We start from the raw sequence: 20,668 nt of genomic DNA on the forward strand, positions 1-20,668 counted from the left end.
CCGCCTCTAGACTGCTAAATGATAGCTGTAATAACCAATTAACAACTGGATTCACGGCTTGGTTTACACCTCCTCCTTTGACAGACAGTTCCGCAATCCTATCGCTCTCCCGAAGCGTCGTATTGGCCGGGAGCCAGCCAACGGGGACGCGGTCCGGGAGGCGGATCCGTTTGCTGCCAGGGTTGGGTGCGCCGCTGAACGGATGGCCAAGGGAGCCCAGCGGATCGCTTAGTAAAGCCGTCCAGGTGAGAAAGCCATAGAACCTAACTTGAAAATCAGTGGCAGGTGCAGTCCATGGCGTTGGTGAGACTGAACGAAGTGCAGGAAGCAAAACTCCAAATGAGGGTGGAGAGCAAAGCTTAGGGCCTTGCAGAGGAGGGGGCGTGGGGCGTGGTGTGGGGGGCTTCCTGGATGGAAGGATGTGAAAGTCTGGGGAGGGAGGATAAGGTGGGTCTTGGGAACAGAGCGTGGGAAAGACTGGGTCCTGGGACTAGTTCTGGAGGGGAAGGCGCGTAGAATGCTGGGGTGATGAGGGTCCCGCGCTGGGGGGTATCAGAGGTGGTCAATTCTTCGAGGGTGGAAAGAAGAGGGAGGTGGGACCCGCTGGAGAGAGCGGGAGGGAGAGGATAGTAAAGGATTGTGAGAGAGTATGGAAACGTGTGTAGGAAAACGTGGCTGGGGAAATTGCGGTCTGGGAAACTAGAGCTACGGTGGCAGGAGAAGCCACAGCTTGCAGGGCACAGTTGAAGAGGAACGCAGATGGTAAGTGTTTTAAGAAAGGTGTCTTTGCTCTTATTTGCTTTGGCGCTGTGCCAGAGTGACCAAAGAGCATGAAATGAAATCTCCCTTACGGCCCTGCCCGAAATGACCAGCTACCTTACTCAGTTTTCAAGTAGAGGTCTTAGCAGTCTCATTTTGGTGTGTGGCTCATATCGACACATTGGTGTCAAGTTTGTTCCTATTTCAGGCATTCCAGAAAACAGCTGCAAACCCTGAGAGATATGGCTGAATTGTTGACTTCCCATTTTTGATTGCAAAACAAGGTTTCCCTTTAGGACTATACTTAAACAGATTTCTAAATCTGCTCTTCTGGGACAGTTAATTATGGAGAACATGCTTGACTTCTCAGTGTTGGGGCTAGCATTCTGTATGCCTTCCACCTAGTCCAGTATTTTTTTTTTTTTTTTTTCTCCTTTATTCCGATAATAGTGGGAAAAAATTCGTGGGGGAGGATATACAAAGGTTTGTTAAGAGATGCACAAGTACAACTAGATAGGAGGAATAAATTCTAGTGTTCTATAGGATAATTATGATTAGGAGTATAACAACAAAAATAAACAATTTATTATATATTTTCAGATAGCTGGAAGAGTGGATTTTGAATATTCCTAAGACAACAAAACAATAAGTGTTTGAGGTGATGAATCTACTAATTATCCTAACCTGATTATTATACATGATATACATGTACCAAAATGTCACACTGTCCTCCATAAATATGTACAATTATGTGTCAAAAAGAATGAAGCAAAAAAAGTCTTGAATGATGATTTAAGAAGATGGTAGTACTGTCTTATTCAAGAATAACCTATGGTAATTAGTGCTATATAAATAATTCTTAACCATCATGTGATTTCCATTTTGTACTGCCTACAGATAGTGTCCCTCAACATTTTAATCTACTTTTTTCCCCCCAGTCTTCTGCTTCAGTAGAAAAAGTTTGTTTTCTTTCCCTCTAGATTATCATCTGGTGCCATCAAACTGTCTCTGTGTAATTGAATCAATCTCTTAAATCAGCATTGTCAGTTACAGAGATGCCTTGAGACAGGTGATTGAAAGCGGGTATAGATCTGAGCAGTAGTTAGTCTGATATATGTGATTGAGAGCACAGTGGATCTGTGTGTATGTACCTCCTCTTCTTGAGTGAATGATTTTTCCTTCATTAGTTATCAGTCATGCTCTTAGTTGACCTGACAGCCCAATTTAGAAAAGAAAAAAGTTTATAGCCGTTCAGTTGAAGTTTAAATTTAGGGCAGGATATTGTGCTGATTCGGTGGTGACTTCTATTTTTCCTCTTATTGCTTTCCCTTCTTTTTTTTTTTTTTTTTTCCTTCCTTTTTAAAGAGATGAATTCTGACTCTGTTGCCCAGGCTGAAGTGCAGTGGTGTGATCATAGCCCACTGCAGCCTCCAACTCCTGCCTCAGCCTCCTGAGTAGCTGGGACTGCAGGTACAAGCCACCAAGCCTGCATAGTTTTAAACAATTTTTTGTGGAGGTGGGTTTTCGCTCTGTTGCTCAGATTGGTCTTGAACTCCTGGCTTCAAGCAATCCTCCCTCCTTGGCCTCCCAAAGTGCTGGGGCTTTCACATCTGGTCTTAGTGTTCATTTCCTGCTTCCCCCCATCCACTTAGAATCCTACCTTTTCCTGAGTGCTCTCTTTCTCCATTTTATTATTTTTCAGTATTTCCAATCGTTCCTATTTATATTTTCATCTCTTCCTTGTTGTACTATACTGTTGCTAATTGTGCTTATGTACTTGTTAGCTGTGAAGGAGTGGGAAATAGAACTATGAGTGGTTTATTCTGACCACTCCATTTTAGACTTGACACATAGACTTGACTTTTGCCTAATTCCTTACAGGTTGATCATACTTTAATATCCAGAGTTGGGTATTAGCATTAGCCTTGACCCTTTCTGGTGTTTTTGCTAGCTTCTATGTCCTTTATGTTTCCCTTTCATCATAAAATACGAAAGTTAATGAAGTAAATTGAAGGTGTTCAATATCCTGTGGTCTTGACTTTTTCATTTTAGCTGATTGTCGTCTGTTGCCACCCATTCATGTCAAGATGACTAAGCTTGGATTTTTGCGATTGTCCTATGAGAAGCAGGACACACTTCTGAAGCTTCTCATTCTGTCAATGGCTGCTGTATTATGTGAGTGTGCACGTGAACCTCTCTTTCTTTGGGAATAGAAAGGAGAAAGTCTAGAAAAACATTGAAAATGGCTATCTTAAAATGCCTTGTTCTTTTTAGCAGATTGTTATGTTTTTCCATTCCTCATCAGTATAATTTTATGAAGGCAAATAAAGTAAAAGGAATATAAAAGTCAGGGCTATGGGCCAGGCACAGTGGCTCACTCCTGTAATCCCAGCACTTTGGGAGCCTGGGGTGGGTAGATCGCTTGAGGCAGGGAGTTTGAGACCAACCTGGCCAACATGGTGAAACCCTGTAAAAATATAAAAATTAGTTGGGTGTGGTGGTGGATGCCTATAATCCCAGCTACTTGGGTGGCTGAGGCACAAGAGTCACTTGAACCTGGGAGGCAGAGGTTGCAGTGAACAGAGACTGCACCACTGCACTACAGCATGGGTGACAGATCGAGGCTGTCTCTCAAAAAAAAAAGATCAGGGCTATGATCACCTGTGAAAGAATGGGAAACATGCTGTGCCAATTCTGTTTTCTCATAGGGCTGAAAGAGATATTGGGGACCCTTGGATAATGAATTTTTGTATAAGACAGTTATCTTCAGTTTAGGTGCCTCCTTTAGTATTTTTGAAAGTCTCTTGAGAGGTTACTCTGTTTTTTAGATTTTCTGGCTCTTCATGAGTCCCAGGTATAGGACTTGCTTGCCATACCTCTTTGCTCCAAGGTTAAGGTTTGTTGTGTGTGTATGGTGGGGGAGTCAACGTATATAAAAGATGACCATGTAAGTTGAGTTTGGTATTAGAAGGTGAATGTAGGCTTTTATAATTAGTTAACTGTGACCTGTGAAAGTGGAAAATGTAGATGCTATTGTCAGGGGAAAGTAAACTTTTTTTGTTTCCTATATGTGGGAAGAGATGGATAAAGACTTTATTCAGGGATTATTTTATATTTTCTGTGATCTCTCTACTGCATGATACTGTCTTCATTATAATACTATATCTGCTGCTCTTTCATGGCACAATACCAATAAAATATTAATTTTCTGGTTTTTTGCAGCTTTCTCCACTCGTCTCTTCGCTGTCCTGAGATTTGAAAGTGTTATTCATGAGTTTGATCCGTGAGTACCTTTGCTTGATCTGGTATTATTTTCTTTGGGAGGCATTCAGGTTCACAGGTTTTGGATTAAAATTTCAGTCAGCTCTCAGTGATAGAGATGTGCTTTCAGTACATTTAAGGGGAAAAAAAACCTTAAACTCTTCCAAAGGAGATAATTATCTCCTTTTAAAATATATGTGTTGGAGGCCAGGCACAGTGACTCACACCTGTAATTCCAGCACTTTGGGAGGCCAAGGTCGGGGGAATCACTTGAGCTCAGGAATTTGAGACCAGCCTGGGCAATGTGGTGAAACCCCATCTCTATAGAAAAAAAAGTTTGTGTTGGAATTGACCAAGTAAATCTCAACCTCAAAAAATGTGAGAGGCATTGCTAGTATGTCTGCCTATCATTTAAGATCTGGATAGGCTAAGAGAATTCTGACTGCTCAGTTTGGTAAAAGTTTGCAGATTAAAGGAAAGGGTCCTGGTGTATATTCCAGGCTCAGAAGAGAATCACAAGTCATGGACTTGAGATTCATGACATTTTTTGTTTGTTTGTTTGTTTGTTTAGCAGTTTTTGTGATCGAAGTTGGGCTTCTTAGTTAAATTCTAGGGCAATGCCAAAAGCTCAGAGTTATCAGTTTGATTGGGAGTTTTGTTCATCAGATGAAAAAGATATAGTGGAAGTCCTTAGTGGTATTAATAACTACCATTTACTAAGCATTCGTTTTGTTCCAAGCACTAATTTACAGATTATCTCTAAATCCTTTCAGCAACCCTTTGAGATGTAGGTACTAATATTCCCTTCTTAGCAAGGAGACTCAGTGGGGCACAGTGGCTCACGCCTGTAACCCAGCACCATGGGAAGCCAAGGCAGGCAGATCACGAGGTCAGGAGTTCAAGACCAGCCTGGCCAACATATGAAGCCCCGTCTCTTCTAAAAATACAAAAATTTGCTGGGTGTGGTGGCATGTACCTGTGTTCCCAGCTACTTGGGAGGCTGAAGCAGGAGAATTGCTTGAACCCGGGAGGTGGAGGTTGCACTGAGCCGAGATTACACCACTGCACTCCAGCCTGGGCAACAGAGCAAGACTCTATCCCAAAAAAAGAAATGAGGAGACTCAGGCTGGTAATGGTTATCTGAGGTTATATATTCAGTACATGGAGGAACCAATATTTAAATGTACATTTGTCTGACTCCAGAGACTAGAGTCACTTTGTTATATTGCCTAAAGTTAAGGCTTATAACAAACTTGGAGGGCCAAAATCATAGGCTCTTAAAATATTATTGACATCTTAAAAATAGTATATTCAAGCTTGTGGAGTATTGATTCAAAATGCCTGCATCTATTTGCAAATTTTTAATTTTGTGTAGATATTTGAAAGTATTTTGGAGGCATTACAAGTATTCTGTTTGGGGCCTCTCAAATCAGTTTCTACTTTTTCTCATGAATGAAGAAACCTATCCTTTTGTTTTTTTGTTTGTTTTTTTGTTTGAGATTGGGTCTGACTGTCACCCAAGCTGAAGTGCAGTGGCATGATTATGGCTTACTGCAGCCTTGACCTTTGGGGCCCAAGTGATCCTCCCACCTCAGCTTCCCAAGTAGCTGGGACCACAGGCATATGCCACCATGCCTGGCTAATTTTTAAAACATTTCTTGTAGAGATGGAGTCTCACCATGTTGCCCAGGCTGGTATCAAACTCCTGGGCTCAAGCAATCCTCCCCCTCCTTGGCCTCGCAAAGTACTGGGATTATAGGTGTGAGCCTCCATGCCTGACTTCCTTTTGTTTCTTGATCCCAATCTGTTAGACTTCTTTCTCAGACCCTCTGGATGAGCAAATAATGTTAGATAATCATGGAAAGCAAGAGCATCTGTTTTGTTGTCAAGAGCTGTTAGGGACCATAAAGGACTTGACACTTCCTTTTGCAGAGGAGGAAACTGATGCCCAGAGTGGTGAACCCAGTCCAGACCTATTTCTACTAACTTATATTTCCTCTCTCTCACTTTGCCTCTCCTACTGGTAGGTAAAGGACACAATTCTGACACACATTGATGCCTGCAACCCTCATCTCTTTTGATCCTGACAGTCACCAAAATAACATCAGTGACAAACAGAAAGATAGAGATTTCTGCCATCTGTTGCTTCTGTTTATTTCAGCTTTCAAAACTTGACTGACCAAGGAGGAAATAGGGTTAGAGAGGTGGGCAGAGAGGATGGTTAGTCATGATTATCTGTAGTAATTAAACTATCTCTAGTTTGAGACTCTTTTTGTTTATTTTTGTCGGTCTTCCTTTTTTTTTTTTTTGGAGACAAGGTCTTGCTCTGTCGCCCAGGCTGAAGTTCAGTGGCTCAGTTATGGCTCATGCAGCCTCAGCCTCCTGGGCTCAAGCAATCCTCCCACCTCAGCCTCTCAAGTAGCTCGGACTGTAGGCGCCCACTACCACACCCAGCTAATTTTTGTATTTTTTTTATAGATTGGGTCTTACCATGTTCCCAGGCTGGTCTCAAACTCCTGTGCTCAAGCGATCCACCCACCTCAGCCTCCCAAAGTGCTGGGATAACAGGCATGAACTACTGCGCCAGCCTCTTGTTTCTTTTTATTTATTATTATTGTTAATTTTTTGTTTTGAGATAGGGTCTTGCTCTGTCACCAGACTGGAGTACAGTGGCATGATCACGGCTCACTGAAGCGTCAACCTCCCTGAGCTCAGGTGGTCTTCTTATTTCAGCCTCCCAAGTAGCTGGGACTGCAGGTGTGTGCCACTAAGTCCTGCTAATTTTTGTATTTTTTTAGAGACAGGGTCTTGCTATGTTGCCCAAGCTGGTCTTGAGCTCTTGAGCTCAAGTGATCCACCTGCCTTGGCCTACCAAAGTACTGGGATTACAGGTGTTAGCTACCTTGCCCAGCCTTATTTCTTTTTAAATGAGGAACTTAAGGGCTTATATATTTTGGGCCTAAAGAACTGTCTTTCCATTTATAGCTCTTAAGCATTTTATATCAAATACTTTTCATGTTGTCTGTGTATCTGTCTATCTGTTTTTTTGAGACAGGGTCTTGCTTTGTTGCCCAGTCTGGAGCACAGTGTTGCAATCATGGCTCACTGCAGCCTCGACCTCCTGGGCTCAAGCAGTCTTGCCATTTCAACCTCCTGAGTAGCTGGGACTATAGGTGTGTGCCACCATGCCTGGCTAATTTTAAAAAATTTTTCTGTAGAGATGGGGTCTCACTATGTTGCCCAGGCTAGTCTTGAACTCCTGAGCTTAAGTGATCCTCCCACCTCAGCCTCCCAAAGTACTAGGCTTACATGCATGAGCTACTCTGCCTAGCTGTAATCTATATTTTTATGCTACTATATAGGTTACATAAGAAGCATTTTACATAACTGCATGAGTAGACCTTGTTGAAAGTTTAAACACTGATTAAGGAAGTTGTGTTATGGAGTAGGTTAAAAATTCTTCATCCTACATATGATGGTGTACCAACATCTTTAAAGATGCTTATCACTGGAAATTATCCATGTGTCTTTGTGTGCAGTCTAAATTTTTAAAAATATATTTCTGTCGCTTGAAAGCCAAAATCTATTGGTGCCCACATCTCAGTGGCTTTGTCTTCAGGGTGCTTGAATTCTCTGACTGGTCCTAATGGCTACCACATGTCAGCTTGATGAAGTATCCCATTTGATTGCTTTGTTATAATGTTAGGCTCCAGTTTCATTTCCTCATGAGAGAAGCAGTGCTTTAGTTGAGACAAGCATGGAACTAGAAATAAACAGACTTCTGGTTGTGAAAATGATTTCATGGCATAATTTTTGATGCTAAACTGATTTTTCATTGAGTAGTGCTGAGTTTCTCAGTGGTGTATCCTGAGGAGCAAAAATCACCATAAATTCACAACAAAGTTTCTTTCTTGCTATAGGTACTTTAATTATCGGACTACCAGGTTCCTGGCTGAGGAGGGGTTTTATAAATTCCATAACTGGTTTGATGACCGAGCTTGGTACCCTTTGGGACGAATCATTGGAGGAACAATTTACCCAGGTGAGGAGACCAGATTTTCCTTTTAAAGCAAATATTTGTATGCTAGAGAACAGTTTCTTTTATTTCTAACAGATTTGTCTTGTGATACTTGTAATTTCATTTTGATTACAGGTTTCTAAAAGTGCATCTTATATTGACAGGAGTACATTTGTAGTAGAGTAGAGATGGGTGGTTTTAATACATTCTAGACTTCTGATTGAATCCTTAGGATAGAAATTTATAGGCTTACTGCAGTTGCTATATTAGTATTTCTGGTGATTTGTCAAGACTTACATAGTCATTTTATTGATGCTGGGACTTTCCCTTTCTTTTTCCCTTAAGTTCTGGTAAGACAACCTAATGGAGTTTCTTCTTCCTGTTACAGGTTTAATGATCACCTCTGCTGCAATCTACCATGTACTCCATTTTTTCCACATCACCATCGACATTCGGAATGTCTGTGTGTTCCTGGCCCCTCTCTTCTCCTCCTTCACCACCATCGTCACGTACCACCTTACCAAAGAGCTCAAGGTGAAGGATTTGGGGTGACAGGAGGCTTGGGAATGAATGTTATTGAGCCTCTTTAATAGATGCTGGAGGGTGGGGGACAGAGCCTTAGAAAGGTAGGGAGCCAGAGGATAAAGACAACTTTTACTGGGCTGAATTAATTGGGTTCATTCCAACCCTTTTCTGGAATATGTGTGTATGTTTTTTTTGAGACGGAGTTTTGCTCTTCTTGCCCAGGCTGGAGTGCAATGGTGTGACCTCAGCTCACTGCAACCTCTGCCTCCCGGGTTCAAGTGATTCTCCTGCCTCAGCCTCCCAAGTAGCTGGGATTCCAGGCACCTGTGCTCCCACGACCGGCTAATTTTTTTTATTTTTAGTAGAGACAGGGTTTCACTATGTTGACCAGGCTGGTCTTGAACTTCAGATGATCTACCTGCCTTGGCCTCCCAAAGTGCTGGGATTACAGACCTGAGCCACCACGCCCGGCTGGAATATGTGATTTTTTATCATTAGTAACTGTCCTTATGAGAGAACAGTTGGAAGTGAAATGTAAATTGCCACATAAAGAAAAAAATATTTAAAATGCAAAATCAAAATGTTTGGTTGAAGTTCTCACAGTGTAAAAGAGAGGAACAAAAACTACTTGAAACTTTCGAAAATGGTTAGTTTTTCCTACCAGGAATGTACTCAGCAATTATTTGTTGATTAAAAAAAATTATCTTAAAATTCTTAAGCCATTTGGCTTCCGTAGTAGACTCCGTAATGCTGACTCTCTTTTTCCATGTTTCAGCATTGCTGACCTTGGCTCCCTGGGTGCTATTCTTAGTTTGTGCTGTGGTAGAGAGATACCTGAGAGGTGATAAACCAGTAGGGGGTTTGGGAAGCCTGAATTTAGTTTGGAAAACTTTTCATCCTTCTCCTTGCTGCCCTTTCCCAAATTTGACTCTTTTCAACAGACAAGTCTTTGCTTTTTGGAGTGTGGCTTATATCTGTTGCTCCTTTCTGCTGAGCTCAAAGGGTTCCTGGTGATATTAAGCTTTATTGCCTAAGCTCTTGGCATCTTTGGTTTAGGTAGATTATCACTTAACTTTGTTGGCTTTTTAACTGAAATAATAATTTTTCTTCCTTTGATTGTCCTTGCATGAGTTGTAGAGATGTGACTGGTGTTCCAGTGATGTGCAGATATTGTTAGAAGTAGACACTTACAAGCTTGGCGAGATTGGTAGCCAAACAGCCCATTCTGGGGCAGTATTGATGTTTGACATCTCACTTGATTTGTCTGTCCTCAGCATATGTGTTCTCAGTGTCAGGTTTAGTGTCATCATAGGGATGACACTAAATTGGTCATGAAGTTTTTAGCTTTCTTGTTCTGTGAGCATTTCTTTTTTTTCTTCTCTTTTTTGAGATGAAGTTTTGCTCTTGTTGCCCAGGCTGGAGTGCAATGGCATGATCTCGGTTCACTGCAACCTCTGCCTCGCGAGTTCAAGTGATTCTCCTGCCTCAGCCTCCCAAGTAGCTGGGATTACAGGCATGCACCACCACACCTGGCTAATTTTTGTATTTTAGCAGAGACGGGGTTTCTGCATGTTGATCAGATTAGTCTTGGACTCCCGACCTCAGGTGATCAGCCCACTTCAGCCTCCCGAAGTGCTGGGATTGCAGGTGTGAGCCACCGCGTCCTGGCATTTCTACCATTTCCAACATCTCACATCTACCTTGGAAATTGTTGGACTATTTTTGGGGCCCATTATAAACAGAATGGACTAGTAGATCCTCTATTTTTTCTCAGAGTTGCATTGGTGTTAATGTCTTAATGCCCTTTTTTTCTTACAGGATGCGGGGGCTGGGCTTCTTGCTGCTGCCATGATTGCTGTAGTTCCTGGATATATCTCCCGATCTGTGGCTGGCTCCTATGATAATGAAGGTAAGACTTTTAAAATGCTAAAGATGATCTTCTCGCCTTATTATCCAACAGAGCTTCATAAAGTGCAGTCTATGGCTTAGCACTAATAAAAATGGTATCTGGGTTAGAAGATTAGAAATGGGCAGGAAGGGATCTTGGACAAGTTCATATTCTCTTCCCATCATCCTTTCCAGAAAGGTAGTTGGTAACTTTTCTTACAAATCTTTGGTTCCTTATTATCATTTACTTTATTTTCCTAGATAAAGCGAATAAATATCCTTAAAATTTTAATGACTTATTGACTTGTTTTCAATTCAACATACACTTAATGAATGTTATTGGGAAAACATAATATTAAGTGTTAGAAAGATAGATAATGAATAAGATTTTTTTTGGCATAATTATAAGAAATTAAAGAGATAGATAATGAATAAGGTTATATTGGCCCATAATATATTAAGGAAGATTAAAATGGATAAATATGACTCAATGACAGTAGATAGCACTGTGTGCCGTGATAGAAATTTGACAGAGTACTTCAGGAATTTAGTGAATGGAGAGATTAATTCAGATTTGGGGCTGAGCTCAGTGGCTCATGCTTTATAATCCAGTACTTTGGGAGACTGAGGTGGGTGGATCGTTTGAGCACAGGAGTTTGAAACCAGCCTGGGCAACCCTGTCTCTACAAGAAATACAAAAATTAGCTGGGCATGGTAGCATGTGCCTGTAGTCCCAGCTACCCAGGGGACTGAAGTGGGAGGATTGCTTGAGCCTGGGAGGTTGAGGCTGCAGCAAGCTGTGATCACCACTGCACTTCAGCCTGGCAATAGAGCAAGACCCTGTTTAGAAAAACAAAAACAAAAGCAAATTCGGGAATCAAGGGACACTTTTTGGAAGTGGTTAGGGTTCAGCTGGGTCCTGAAGTTGAAACTTCATTAGGTAGATATCAAGGAAAGAGGCAATTGGAGCATGAGTATTAGCTATATTAAGACGTAGAGGCAGGATGATGAATGATAGTATAGGATGTCTTTAGGACTATACTAGTAGGATGTTTAGTGTTTGGAAAGAATGATAATAATGGCCAATATTTACTTAGTGTTTATTGTATGCTAGGTACTGTTCTAAGTGCTTTACAAGCATTAATTATATTTGTCTTCAGAGCACTTTTATGAAGTAGATACTATTACTTCTTTTTACATGAAACTGAAACAAAAGGAGTTAAATAATTTGCCTAAAATTACACTATTACTTGGTAGTAGATCCAGGCAGTCTGTTCCAGAACAATATTCTTAATCACTATACTAGCCTGGCCTCTTGTTGAATTCTTGGTGTGTTCTTTCTGCAGGAATTGCCATCTTTTGCATGCTACTCACCTACTACATGTGGATCAAGGCAGTAAAGACTGGTTCTATCTGTTGGGCAGCTAAGTGTGCCCTTGCTTATTTCTACATGGTAACTTTTTCTCCATGTTTTTAATTTTTAAAGTTCTCTAAATACTGTATTTCCTATGGGTACTTATTATTTGACCAACTTTCTTATTTATTTTTTTATTTGACTAACTTTCTTTTCTGGTAGTTTCCCCTAAATTTTTTTCTTTTCCAGTATATTTTTTCCGTTCATACTTATGTATATATGTAGACTTCCTTAATTGCTTCTACTTGCTCACATATCCCTAAATCCTCTGTATGACCTTACAGTGATTGTATTTAGATTAATTTTGAGGCTTGGATACCTCCCATTATGTGGTCATGACATCAGCAACCACAAAGGAGCAGGGGATTGAGTTACAGTGTTGAGTTTGAACTTGATTTTCTATTTTTAAACTTATTTTATTTTGTGTAACAAACCTGTACATGTAAGAACTTGATTTTCCTGTTTTAAAAAAGCCAATTATTTAAACACTTTAAGCCATTTGGCATAAATAAAGTTATAGTTACTATAAAGGGTGTTCTTTCAAAGTCACAGGTGATATCCTACAATATAGGGGTGGTGGTCTGAGGAGGCATGCTCAGAGAAACTGTTTTTTTCTATTCTATTGTAGGTCTCGTCATGGGGAGGTTATGTGTTTCTGATCAACTTGATTCCTCTCCATGTCCTGGTGCTGATGCTTACAGGACGTTTCTCCCACCGGATCTACGTGGCCTACTGTACTGTTTACTGCCTGGGCACTATACTTTCTATGCAGATCTCCTTTGTGGGTTTCCAGGTGAGCCCTTGACTGAGTAGGTTTTTCAGCTTCTACTTTTCTACGCAGCCCCAACTAGACTGATTTATCCTGGATTCTGTTAAGAAGAATACAACTTAATCACAGCTTTTTTTTTTTTTTTTTTTTTTTTTTGAGATGAAGTCTCGCTCTTGTCCCCCAGGCTGGAGTGCAATGGCGTGATCTCGGTTCACTGCAACCTCCGCTTCCGGGGTTCAAGTGATTTGTCTGCCTCAGCCTCCCAAGGAGCTGGGATTACAGGCATCTGCCACCACGCCCAGCTAATTTTTGCATTTTTTTTTTTTTTGAGAAGGAGTTTCACTCTTGGTACCCAGGCTGGAGTGCAGTGGCACGATCTTGGCTCACCGCAACCTCCGCCTCCTAGGTTCAAGCAATTCTCCTGCCTCAGCCTCCCAAGTAGCTGAGACTACAGATGCGTGCCACCATGCCCAGCTAATTTTTGTATTTTTTTAGTAGAGACAGGGTTTCACCATGTTGACCAGGATGGTCTCGATCTCTTGACCTCGTGATCCACCTGCCTCGGCCTCCCAAAGTGCTGGGATTACAGGTGTGAGCCACCGCGCCTGGCCTAATTTTTGCATTTTTAGTAGAGATGGAGTTTCACCATGTTGTCCAGGCTGGTCTCAAACTCCTGACCTCAGGTGAGCCGCCTACCTCGGCCTCCCAAAGTATTGGGATTATAGGCGTGAGCCACTGAGCTTGGCCATATTCACAGCTTTTATACTGAACTACTTGTGTTAATTGAAGAAACAGAATTATTGGTCATTAAAGTTTGTGTCCTGGAGTGTGTTAGTATTTGCTCCTTGCAGTTTGAATTTCATAGTTCTTTTGGCTTTAAGTTTGTGGGAAGGGGAGGAATATTTAGTTAAGTTTAGATGAGTGATCAAAGTTAAAGTTTCCAGTCCTTTTAATGTAGATGGCCCCGTGTAGTAGCAGAGGATCCTGATCTTAATGGCATCTAATTGTAAGTCCTTCAGGAAGTAAAGCACAAACCTTTATTAACATTGCTACATAGGGTTAACAGACAAGAGTTAGAGAATAATGTGGTGTGTTTGATTTTTCTTGTGAAATTATCATGAAAGTACAAACCTTATTTAGAGGTCAACAAGTATTTCTTTTTTCTTTTTCTTTTTTTTTTTGAGAGGGAGTTTTGCTCTTGTTTCCCAGGCTGGAGTGCAATGGCGTGATCTTGGGTCACCACAACCTCCGCCTCCTGGTTCAAGTGATTCTCCTGCCTCAACCTCCCGAGTAGCTGGGACTACAGGCATGCGCCACTATGCCAGCTAATTTTTTGTATTTTTAGTAGAGACAGGGTTTCTTTATGTTGGTCAGGCTGGTCTTGAACTCCCAACTTCAGGTGATCCGCCTGCCTCGACCTCCCAAAGTGCTGGGATTACAGGCATGAGCCACCATGCCCAACCCACAAGTATTTCTTTACTGATCACCTACTGCAGGTTGCCCCAACTTATGAAGTGTTGACTTAGGATTTTTTGGCTTTAGAATGGTGTGAAAGTGATACACATTCAATAGAAACTGTACTTCCAGTACATACATAACCGTTCTGTTTTTCACTTTCAGCACAGTAGTCAATATTACATGAGATAGTCAATACTTATTGTAAAATAGGCTTTGTATCAGATGATTTTACCCAACTGTAGGCTAATGTTAAATGTTCTCAGCATGTTTAAGATACTCTATGCTAAGCTACGGTGTTCCTTAGGCTAGGCATATTAAATGCATTTTCTACTTAGGGTATTTTCAACTTACAGTGGGTTTATTGAGATGTAACCCAATCATAAGTTGAAAAGCAATTGTATATGCAGTTTGCTAATCACTTGAAAATGTAAAAAGAATAAAAATATGATCATGGTTTTTAAGGAAGTCTTGGTCTTCTTGTGGGGAAATAAATACGGGCAGCTGTCTACATTCGATAGGCTACAGTTCTGGGAGTGTGGTTCTTGTATCATTATCAACAGCAGCATTTAGGAACTTGTTAGAAATAAATGCAAATTCTAGAACCCCAACACAGACCTACTGAATCAGAAACTCTGGAGGTGGGGCTCAGCAATTTGCATTTTAACACTCCTACCCCATTAGTTACTATAATGTCCACTAGCGTTTGAGAATCACTGCTGTAAGGCAAAGAATGATTAAGTGCTAGAAGATACTAATGCGATATAGAACATAGGAGTGATTGATTTCAGTTTGGCAGATTATGGAAGAGATGATATTTGAGTTGAACCTTGAATGATGAGAATTTTAGTGGATGGGAATTTGGGGAAAATTACAGTCTACGCTGAGGAAATAACCTGAACAAAAGCCAGAGATGTGATAATGATAGTGTATCTTATGCTTTAGGGGGCTCCAAATACTTTAGAAAATATGGCTGGTTGAATTAAACCCTTCCCTAGATTTGCCCTGGTTCCTTTGGGGCCTCAGAACTCATTTGGTTTGAACTAGATAAGGATAATGCAGGCCTGGGCTGGACTTACTCTTTTTTTTTTTTTTTTAAATATTAACATGCATATCCTTTTACCTACAGCCTGTCCTTTCATCAGAGCACATGGCAGCCTTTGGGGTCTTTGGTCTCTGCCAGATCCATGCCTTTGTGGATTACCTGCGCAGCAAGTTGAATCCACAACAATTTGAAGTTCTTTTCCGGAGCGTCATCTCTCTCGTAGGCTTTGTCCTTCTCACTGTGGGAGCTCTCCTCATGCTTACAGGTAGGGAAGGCTCACAGGTTTTTTCTTTTTGAGATGGAGTTTCGCTCTTGTTGCCCAGGCTGGAGTGCAATGGCACAATCTCAGCCCATGCCTGGCTAATTTTGTATTTTTAGTAGAGACAGGGTTTCTCCATGTTGGTCAGACTGGTCTCGAATTCCTGACCTCAGATGATTTGCCCACCTTGGCCTCCCAAAGTGCTAGGATTACAGGAGTGAGCCACTGTGCCCAGCCAGGCTCACAGCTTTTACTATTAAATACATTTGGGTACAGACATAGAATAAACTCCAAAAGATGGTATTTTGTTTACCACAAAGGATTCTTCTTTTCTTATTTCTATTTTCATTCGAAGCATATATAGTCCTACATTTTTACATTCAGTCTACTTTTCAGCCCAGTGTTTGGATTCAGCATAGAAGAGAATGTCTTGTTGGAGCCGCTCTTAGTCACACTTGGTGAAAGAACTAGATCTTAGCTTGCAAATCTTTCTCCTTTTCCTTTCTTTTTTTTCTTTCCTATTGGTTGGGTGGGAGAAGTCATTATATTGTTTACCGTACTCTCTAAGGTGGCACTCATCTAATCCCGTGGAAACTAAATCATGGCTGTTTAGTTGGTTGGAAGGCCGCATTTTCCTTCTCTATTTTCCCTACTTTTATTTCTCAGAGATTAATTTGATTTTGCTCAAGTCTGTCTGTTGATTAACTCAGAGCAGGACCTGAGGATATAGTTGATTTAGTCTCTAGAATTGGCCTTGGTTTGACCAAATTTGGCCTAAAACCCTTTCAGGTAGCATTTCTGCCTCTATTCTTCTCTCCAAGTTTATACACAGCCTGGCTTTATTCTGTTGCCAGTGCTGACAAAAGTACTCTCAGGTTTGGAAGAAAGGAAGGAGTGAAACTCTCTAAATATTTAAGCAAAAACCTAATCCTTCTCTGTCACTGAGAATCTTATTAAAATGGGAAGTTTTGATTAGTATCAGATGTTTGTTTGAAGAGTATGTGTGGAATGTTTATTGCCTCTTTGCTGCCAGGAAAAATATCTCCCTGGACGGGGCGTTTCTACTCACTGCTGGATCCTTCTTATGCTAAGAACAATATCCCCATCATTGCTTCTGTGTCTGAGCATCAGCCCACAACCTGGTCCTCATACTATTTTGACCTGCAGCTCCTCGTCTTCATGTTTCCAGGTATGTGGCCTTGTGTTCTGAAATGGCCTTGTTCGTAAGAATTACCATTTGATTCCAGATTTGTAAGCTACCTTCATTCATGTTTTGTTTTTCTTTGCCTGTTTATGTTTTGTAATACAGAGGATGTTTAAGCAAATTTTCTCATATATGAAGCTGTAGAGTAACAGAAGTTCAATAGTTGTAGATATTGGCAAGTTCAAAGCCTATGCCATTTGTGTTATGAGTTAAATTTTAACCGTAATTTTTACTCAAGTTTTTTTCTTTATTTCTCTTTTTTTGGAGTATTTCTGTCATGCTCCAAATCAGGGGTAAAGGGCAGCCCTTTATCCCTGTTTCTCCTCTTGGCAGTATTGAAGTCCCATAATGAGTACTGCTAATTGTAAAGCCTCATCAATCTCCTATCTTCTGGCCAATCCAGATGTGTTTCAGAATTTACCAGTGGTCTTTTTCTCTTAAAAAATAACTTTTACTTTTTTTTTTTTTTTGAGGTAGAGTCTTGCTCTATTGCCTAGGCTGGAGGGCAGTGGTACAATCTTCGCTTACTGCAGCCTCTACCTCTGGGGCTCAAGCCATCCTTCCACCTCACCCTCCTGAGTAGCTGTGACTACAGGTGCATGCCACCATGCCCAGCTAATTTTTGTTTTTTTGTTTGTTTGTTTGTTTGTTTGTAGAGATGGGATTTCACCACGTTGCCCAGGCTGGTCTCAAACTTGTGGGCTCAAGCCATCTGCTCACCTTGGCCTCCCATAGTGCTGGGATTACAGGTGTGAGCCACTGCACCTGGTCAACTTTTACTTTTCTCTTATTTTAAAAGCAATTTGTGTATTGTAAAAATACATATAAATGAGTAAAAAAGAAAAAGATGCCGGTACAGTGGCTCATGCCTATAATTCTAGCCACTTAGGAGGCTGAGGTAGGAAGATTGCTTGAGGTCAGGAATTTGAGATCATCCTGGGCAACATAGTGAGACCCAAGTCTAAAAAAATTAAAACAGGCCTGGAGTTGTAGCTCACATCAGTAATCCCAGTACTTTGGGAGGCTGAGGTGGGAGGATTGCTTGAGGCTAGGAGTTCAAGATCAGTCTGGGCAATATAGTGAAACCCCTGTCTCTACTTAAAAAAAAAAAACACACATAACGTGCGTATGCATACACATGCACGCGCGCACACACACACACACATATGTAAGATAAATAAGCTGGGCATGGTAGTGTGCACCTGTAGTCCCAGCTACTTGGAAGTCTTGGGTAGAAGGATTACTTGAGCCTGGGAGTTTGAGACCAACCTTGGTTATACAACAAGACCCCATCTCAAAACAGGTAAATATTCTGGAGTTCTCACTACCCATCTCTAGCCACTGTTAACATTTTGATGTATATTTATCATTATTTATTGAATAAGAATGAGATCATAGTTTTTTTCCTTGTTTTTTTTTTACTTCATAAAGAATTAAATTTCTGCTATTTAGTATTATTTTATAGAAATACTTAAAATATATCACTTATTTTTTTTTTAAGTACAGAGATGTGTAAGAAGGCAAATGGTCCATAATCTCATGTGGCAATATTTTAATTGATGTATTCCATTTTATAAATACACTATAATTAGGCAGGGTGCAGTGGCTCACGCCTGTAATCCCAGCACGTTGGGAGGCCGAGGCAGGTGGATCACGGGGTCAAGAGATCGAGACCATCCTGGCCAACATGGTGAAACCCTGTCTCTACTAAAATATAAAAATTAGCTGGGCATGGTGGCACATGCCTGTAGTCCCAGCTACTTGGGAGGCTGAGGCAGGAGAATTGCTTGAACTCAGGAGGCGGAGGTTGCAGTGAGCCAAGATCGCGCCATTGGACTCCAGCCTGGCGCCTGGCGACAAAGCAAGACCCTGTCTCAAAAATAAATAAATAAATAAATGAACTATAATTAGCTCCTTGTTATTGATTGTTTCTGATTTTTTTGCTACTTTAAAGTTCGCTATAGTAAACATTTTTGCATGTTTCTATGATTGTTTTTTTAGGGTAAATTCCTGGAAGTGGAATTGCTGGGTTAAATGTGTGGAATCATCCAGTTATATAATGAAGATACTTTCCCTTGTAGGTTTCGACCTACAGGACTCAGCTGCTTATTTCTCCTTCCCTCTTTTGTAGTTGGCCTCTATTACTGCTTTAGCAACCTGTCTGATGCCCGGATTTTTATCATCATGTATGGTGTGACCAGCATGTACTTTTCAGCTGTAATGGTGAGGAATACCCTCAGTCTGGCAGACTTTTTCACTGTACTTTTGAGGTGCTTTTTTATCTGCCTGGCAGAATTCAGAAAGTACTGATGATTGTGCTCATGCTTCTCTCCGAGCATTTGAGGGACTGAGTTGTAAAGCTGTTTGCTGTTGTTGATCCTTCCCAGAATGTATGAGACACTCATACATTCTGGTTGTGGGGTCCAACTTTCTTGGATTTATAACTTTGTATTACAAAAGCACTTTTGCACTTTGTTGGGAAATAGGCCCTTTTGGAAAACTTGCCCCTGGGTGTCTTAAAACGGGAGGTGATATTTTTTTCTTGAAGGCATGGGAGTATTACCCAGTGCTCGATTGTCAAAAGAGAGGAGGAAGGATTTAATATATTACAGTAAAACAGTGTTTCTCATACTTTTTTGGTCTCAAACCACAGTTACGAAATAAACTTTATATCATATTGTTCAAGACACACATACATATGTATATGCATGTAATTTAAACAGTTTAAGAAATATATACTTCTACTGTAACTGTTTTAAGTATTTTCTCTTTCACTTTTAATGGAAGTCATGTTTGACGAAAACTCCTAAAGTAATGTCTTGATCTGCTAATAGGCTGAAATTTGTAATGTGATGAACATTGATTAGACTAATCATGCTTCCTGTCTGTTAGGTGCGTCTAATGCTAGTGTTGGCACCTGTTATGTGCATTCTTTCTGGCATTGGAGTCTCCCAGGTGCTGTCCACGTACATGAAGAATCTGGACATAAGTCGTCCAGACAAGAAGAGCAAGAAGCAACAGGACTCTACCTACCCTATTAAGAATGAAGTGAGAATTAAGCGATGCTAAGAATAGATTTGGGCAACTGTGTGTGTGTGTGTGTGTGTGTGTGTGTGTGTGTGTATGTATGTGTGTGTGTGTGTGTTGGGGCAGGGGAGTAAAGTAGAGCACTGTCATAGGTGGTCAGAATTAACTCATACAGCCTCTGACTTGTTTTGATCAATCTTATCTGTATTATTAAATGTGTCTAAGAAGTTGTCCTGTGTTGTGTAAATTTAGTTTGGTTAACTACACAATTAATTCTTTTTCCCTTTTTAGGTGGCAAGTGGAATGATACTGGTCATGGCTTTCTTTCTCATCACCTACACCTTTCATTCAACCTGGGTGACCAGTGAGGCCTACTCTTCTCCATCCATTGTGCTGTCTGCCCGTGGTGGGGATGGCAGTAGGATCATCTTTGATGACTTCCGAGAAGCATATTACTGGCTTCGTCACAATACTCCAGAGGTAAAGATTTGGGAGGAATGGGAATTGCGGGTTAGGGGCAAAGGGGGAGACATTTGATGTTATAGTGAATGATACAGCTTTTAAATGGGTGGAAAGCTTGGTGAAATTGGAACTTTGCAACTCTAGTCTTAAATGAGCCTTAAAGTGAACCTCCATTTAATTCAGGGATCTTTTATAGTTACTCTTACTAGTAATTATCTAGACATTGTGTGGATACTTTTATTGATATGATGATTTTTAAATGAGGTAGAACATCCCAGTTATAAAAGAAGAAAAAAGTTATAGATAAATAATACATGTTCACTTTAGAAAAATCAGAAAACTGAGGCAAGAAGAAAAATATAAATCTTGTGTAAAATGATCACCTTATGAAAACTGCTTTTAATATTATAATTATACCTTTTGAGAATCTGAAGTGATTTCCTTTACAATAACTATTAGGAATAGCATTTCTAAGACAATTTGTTAGGAATCAAAACTTTTAAGAGTCTCTTAATTCTTGTCCATCATATCCTGTGATTTGAGTTTCCACTCTATAATAATAACTGTATTTCGTGATTCAGTT

General features: G+C 40.6%; 1 protein-coding gene across 5 annotated transcripts in view; it reads left to right on the top strand.

Annotated features, from left to right (window-relative positions):
- Positions 1–165: 165 nt before the first annotated feature.
- Positions 166–20,668, top strand: part of STT3A (STT3 oligosaccharyltransferase complex catalytic subunit A) — a 33,008-nt gene continuing 12,505 nt past the window's right edge. For 2 of the 5 annotated variants that reach the window (XR_010342414.1, XM_064375540.1), the window contains exons 1-13: positions 690–762; positions 2,812–2,934; positions 3,982–4,042; positions 7,941–8,062; positions 8,427–8,572; positions 10,382–10,472; positions 11,797–11,903; positions 12,493–12,657; positions 15,218–15,398; positions 16,426–16,581; positions 18,728–18,819; positions 19,489–19,644; positions 19,915–20,103. Coding sequence is in view for 4 of the 5 variants with exons in the window: in XM_064375540.1 (XP_064231610.1) it covers positions 2,847–2,934; positions 3,982–4,042; positions 7,941–8,062; positions 8,427–8,572; positions 10,382–10,472; positions 11,797–11,903; positions 12,493–12,657; positions 15,218–15,398; positions 16,426–16,581; positions 18,728–18,819; positions 19,489–19,644; positions 19,915–20,103 (1,554 nt within the window). In the remaining variant the exon portion in view is untranslated. Of the gene's footprint in view, positions 246–689; positions 763–1,363; positions 1,418–1,438; positions 1,594–2,811; positions 2,935–3,981; positions 4,043–7,940; positions 8,063–8,426; positions 8,573–10,381; positions 10,473–11,796; positions 11,904–12,492; positions 12,658–15,217; positions 15,399–16,425; positions 16,582–18,727; positions 18,820–19,488; positions 19,645–19,914; positions 20,104–20,668 lie in introns of those variants that run through there. The other 3 variants (XM_064375542.1, XM_064375543.1, XM_064375541.1) reach the window with 3 other exon arrangements.

Source organism: Aotus nancymaae, unplaced genomic scaffold (genome assembly GCF_030222135.1).
Source record: "Aotus nancymaae isolate 86718 unplaced genomic scaffold, 86718_ANA_hifiasm-v0.15.2.pri h1tg000012l, whole genome shotgun sequence".
In the NCBI taxonomy this organism is placed as follows: Eukaryota; Metazoa; Chordata; class Mammalia; order Primates; family Aotidae; genus Aotus; species Aotus nancymaae.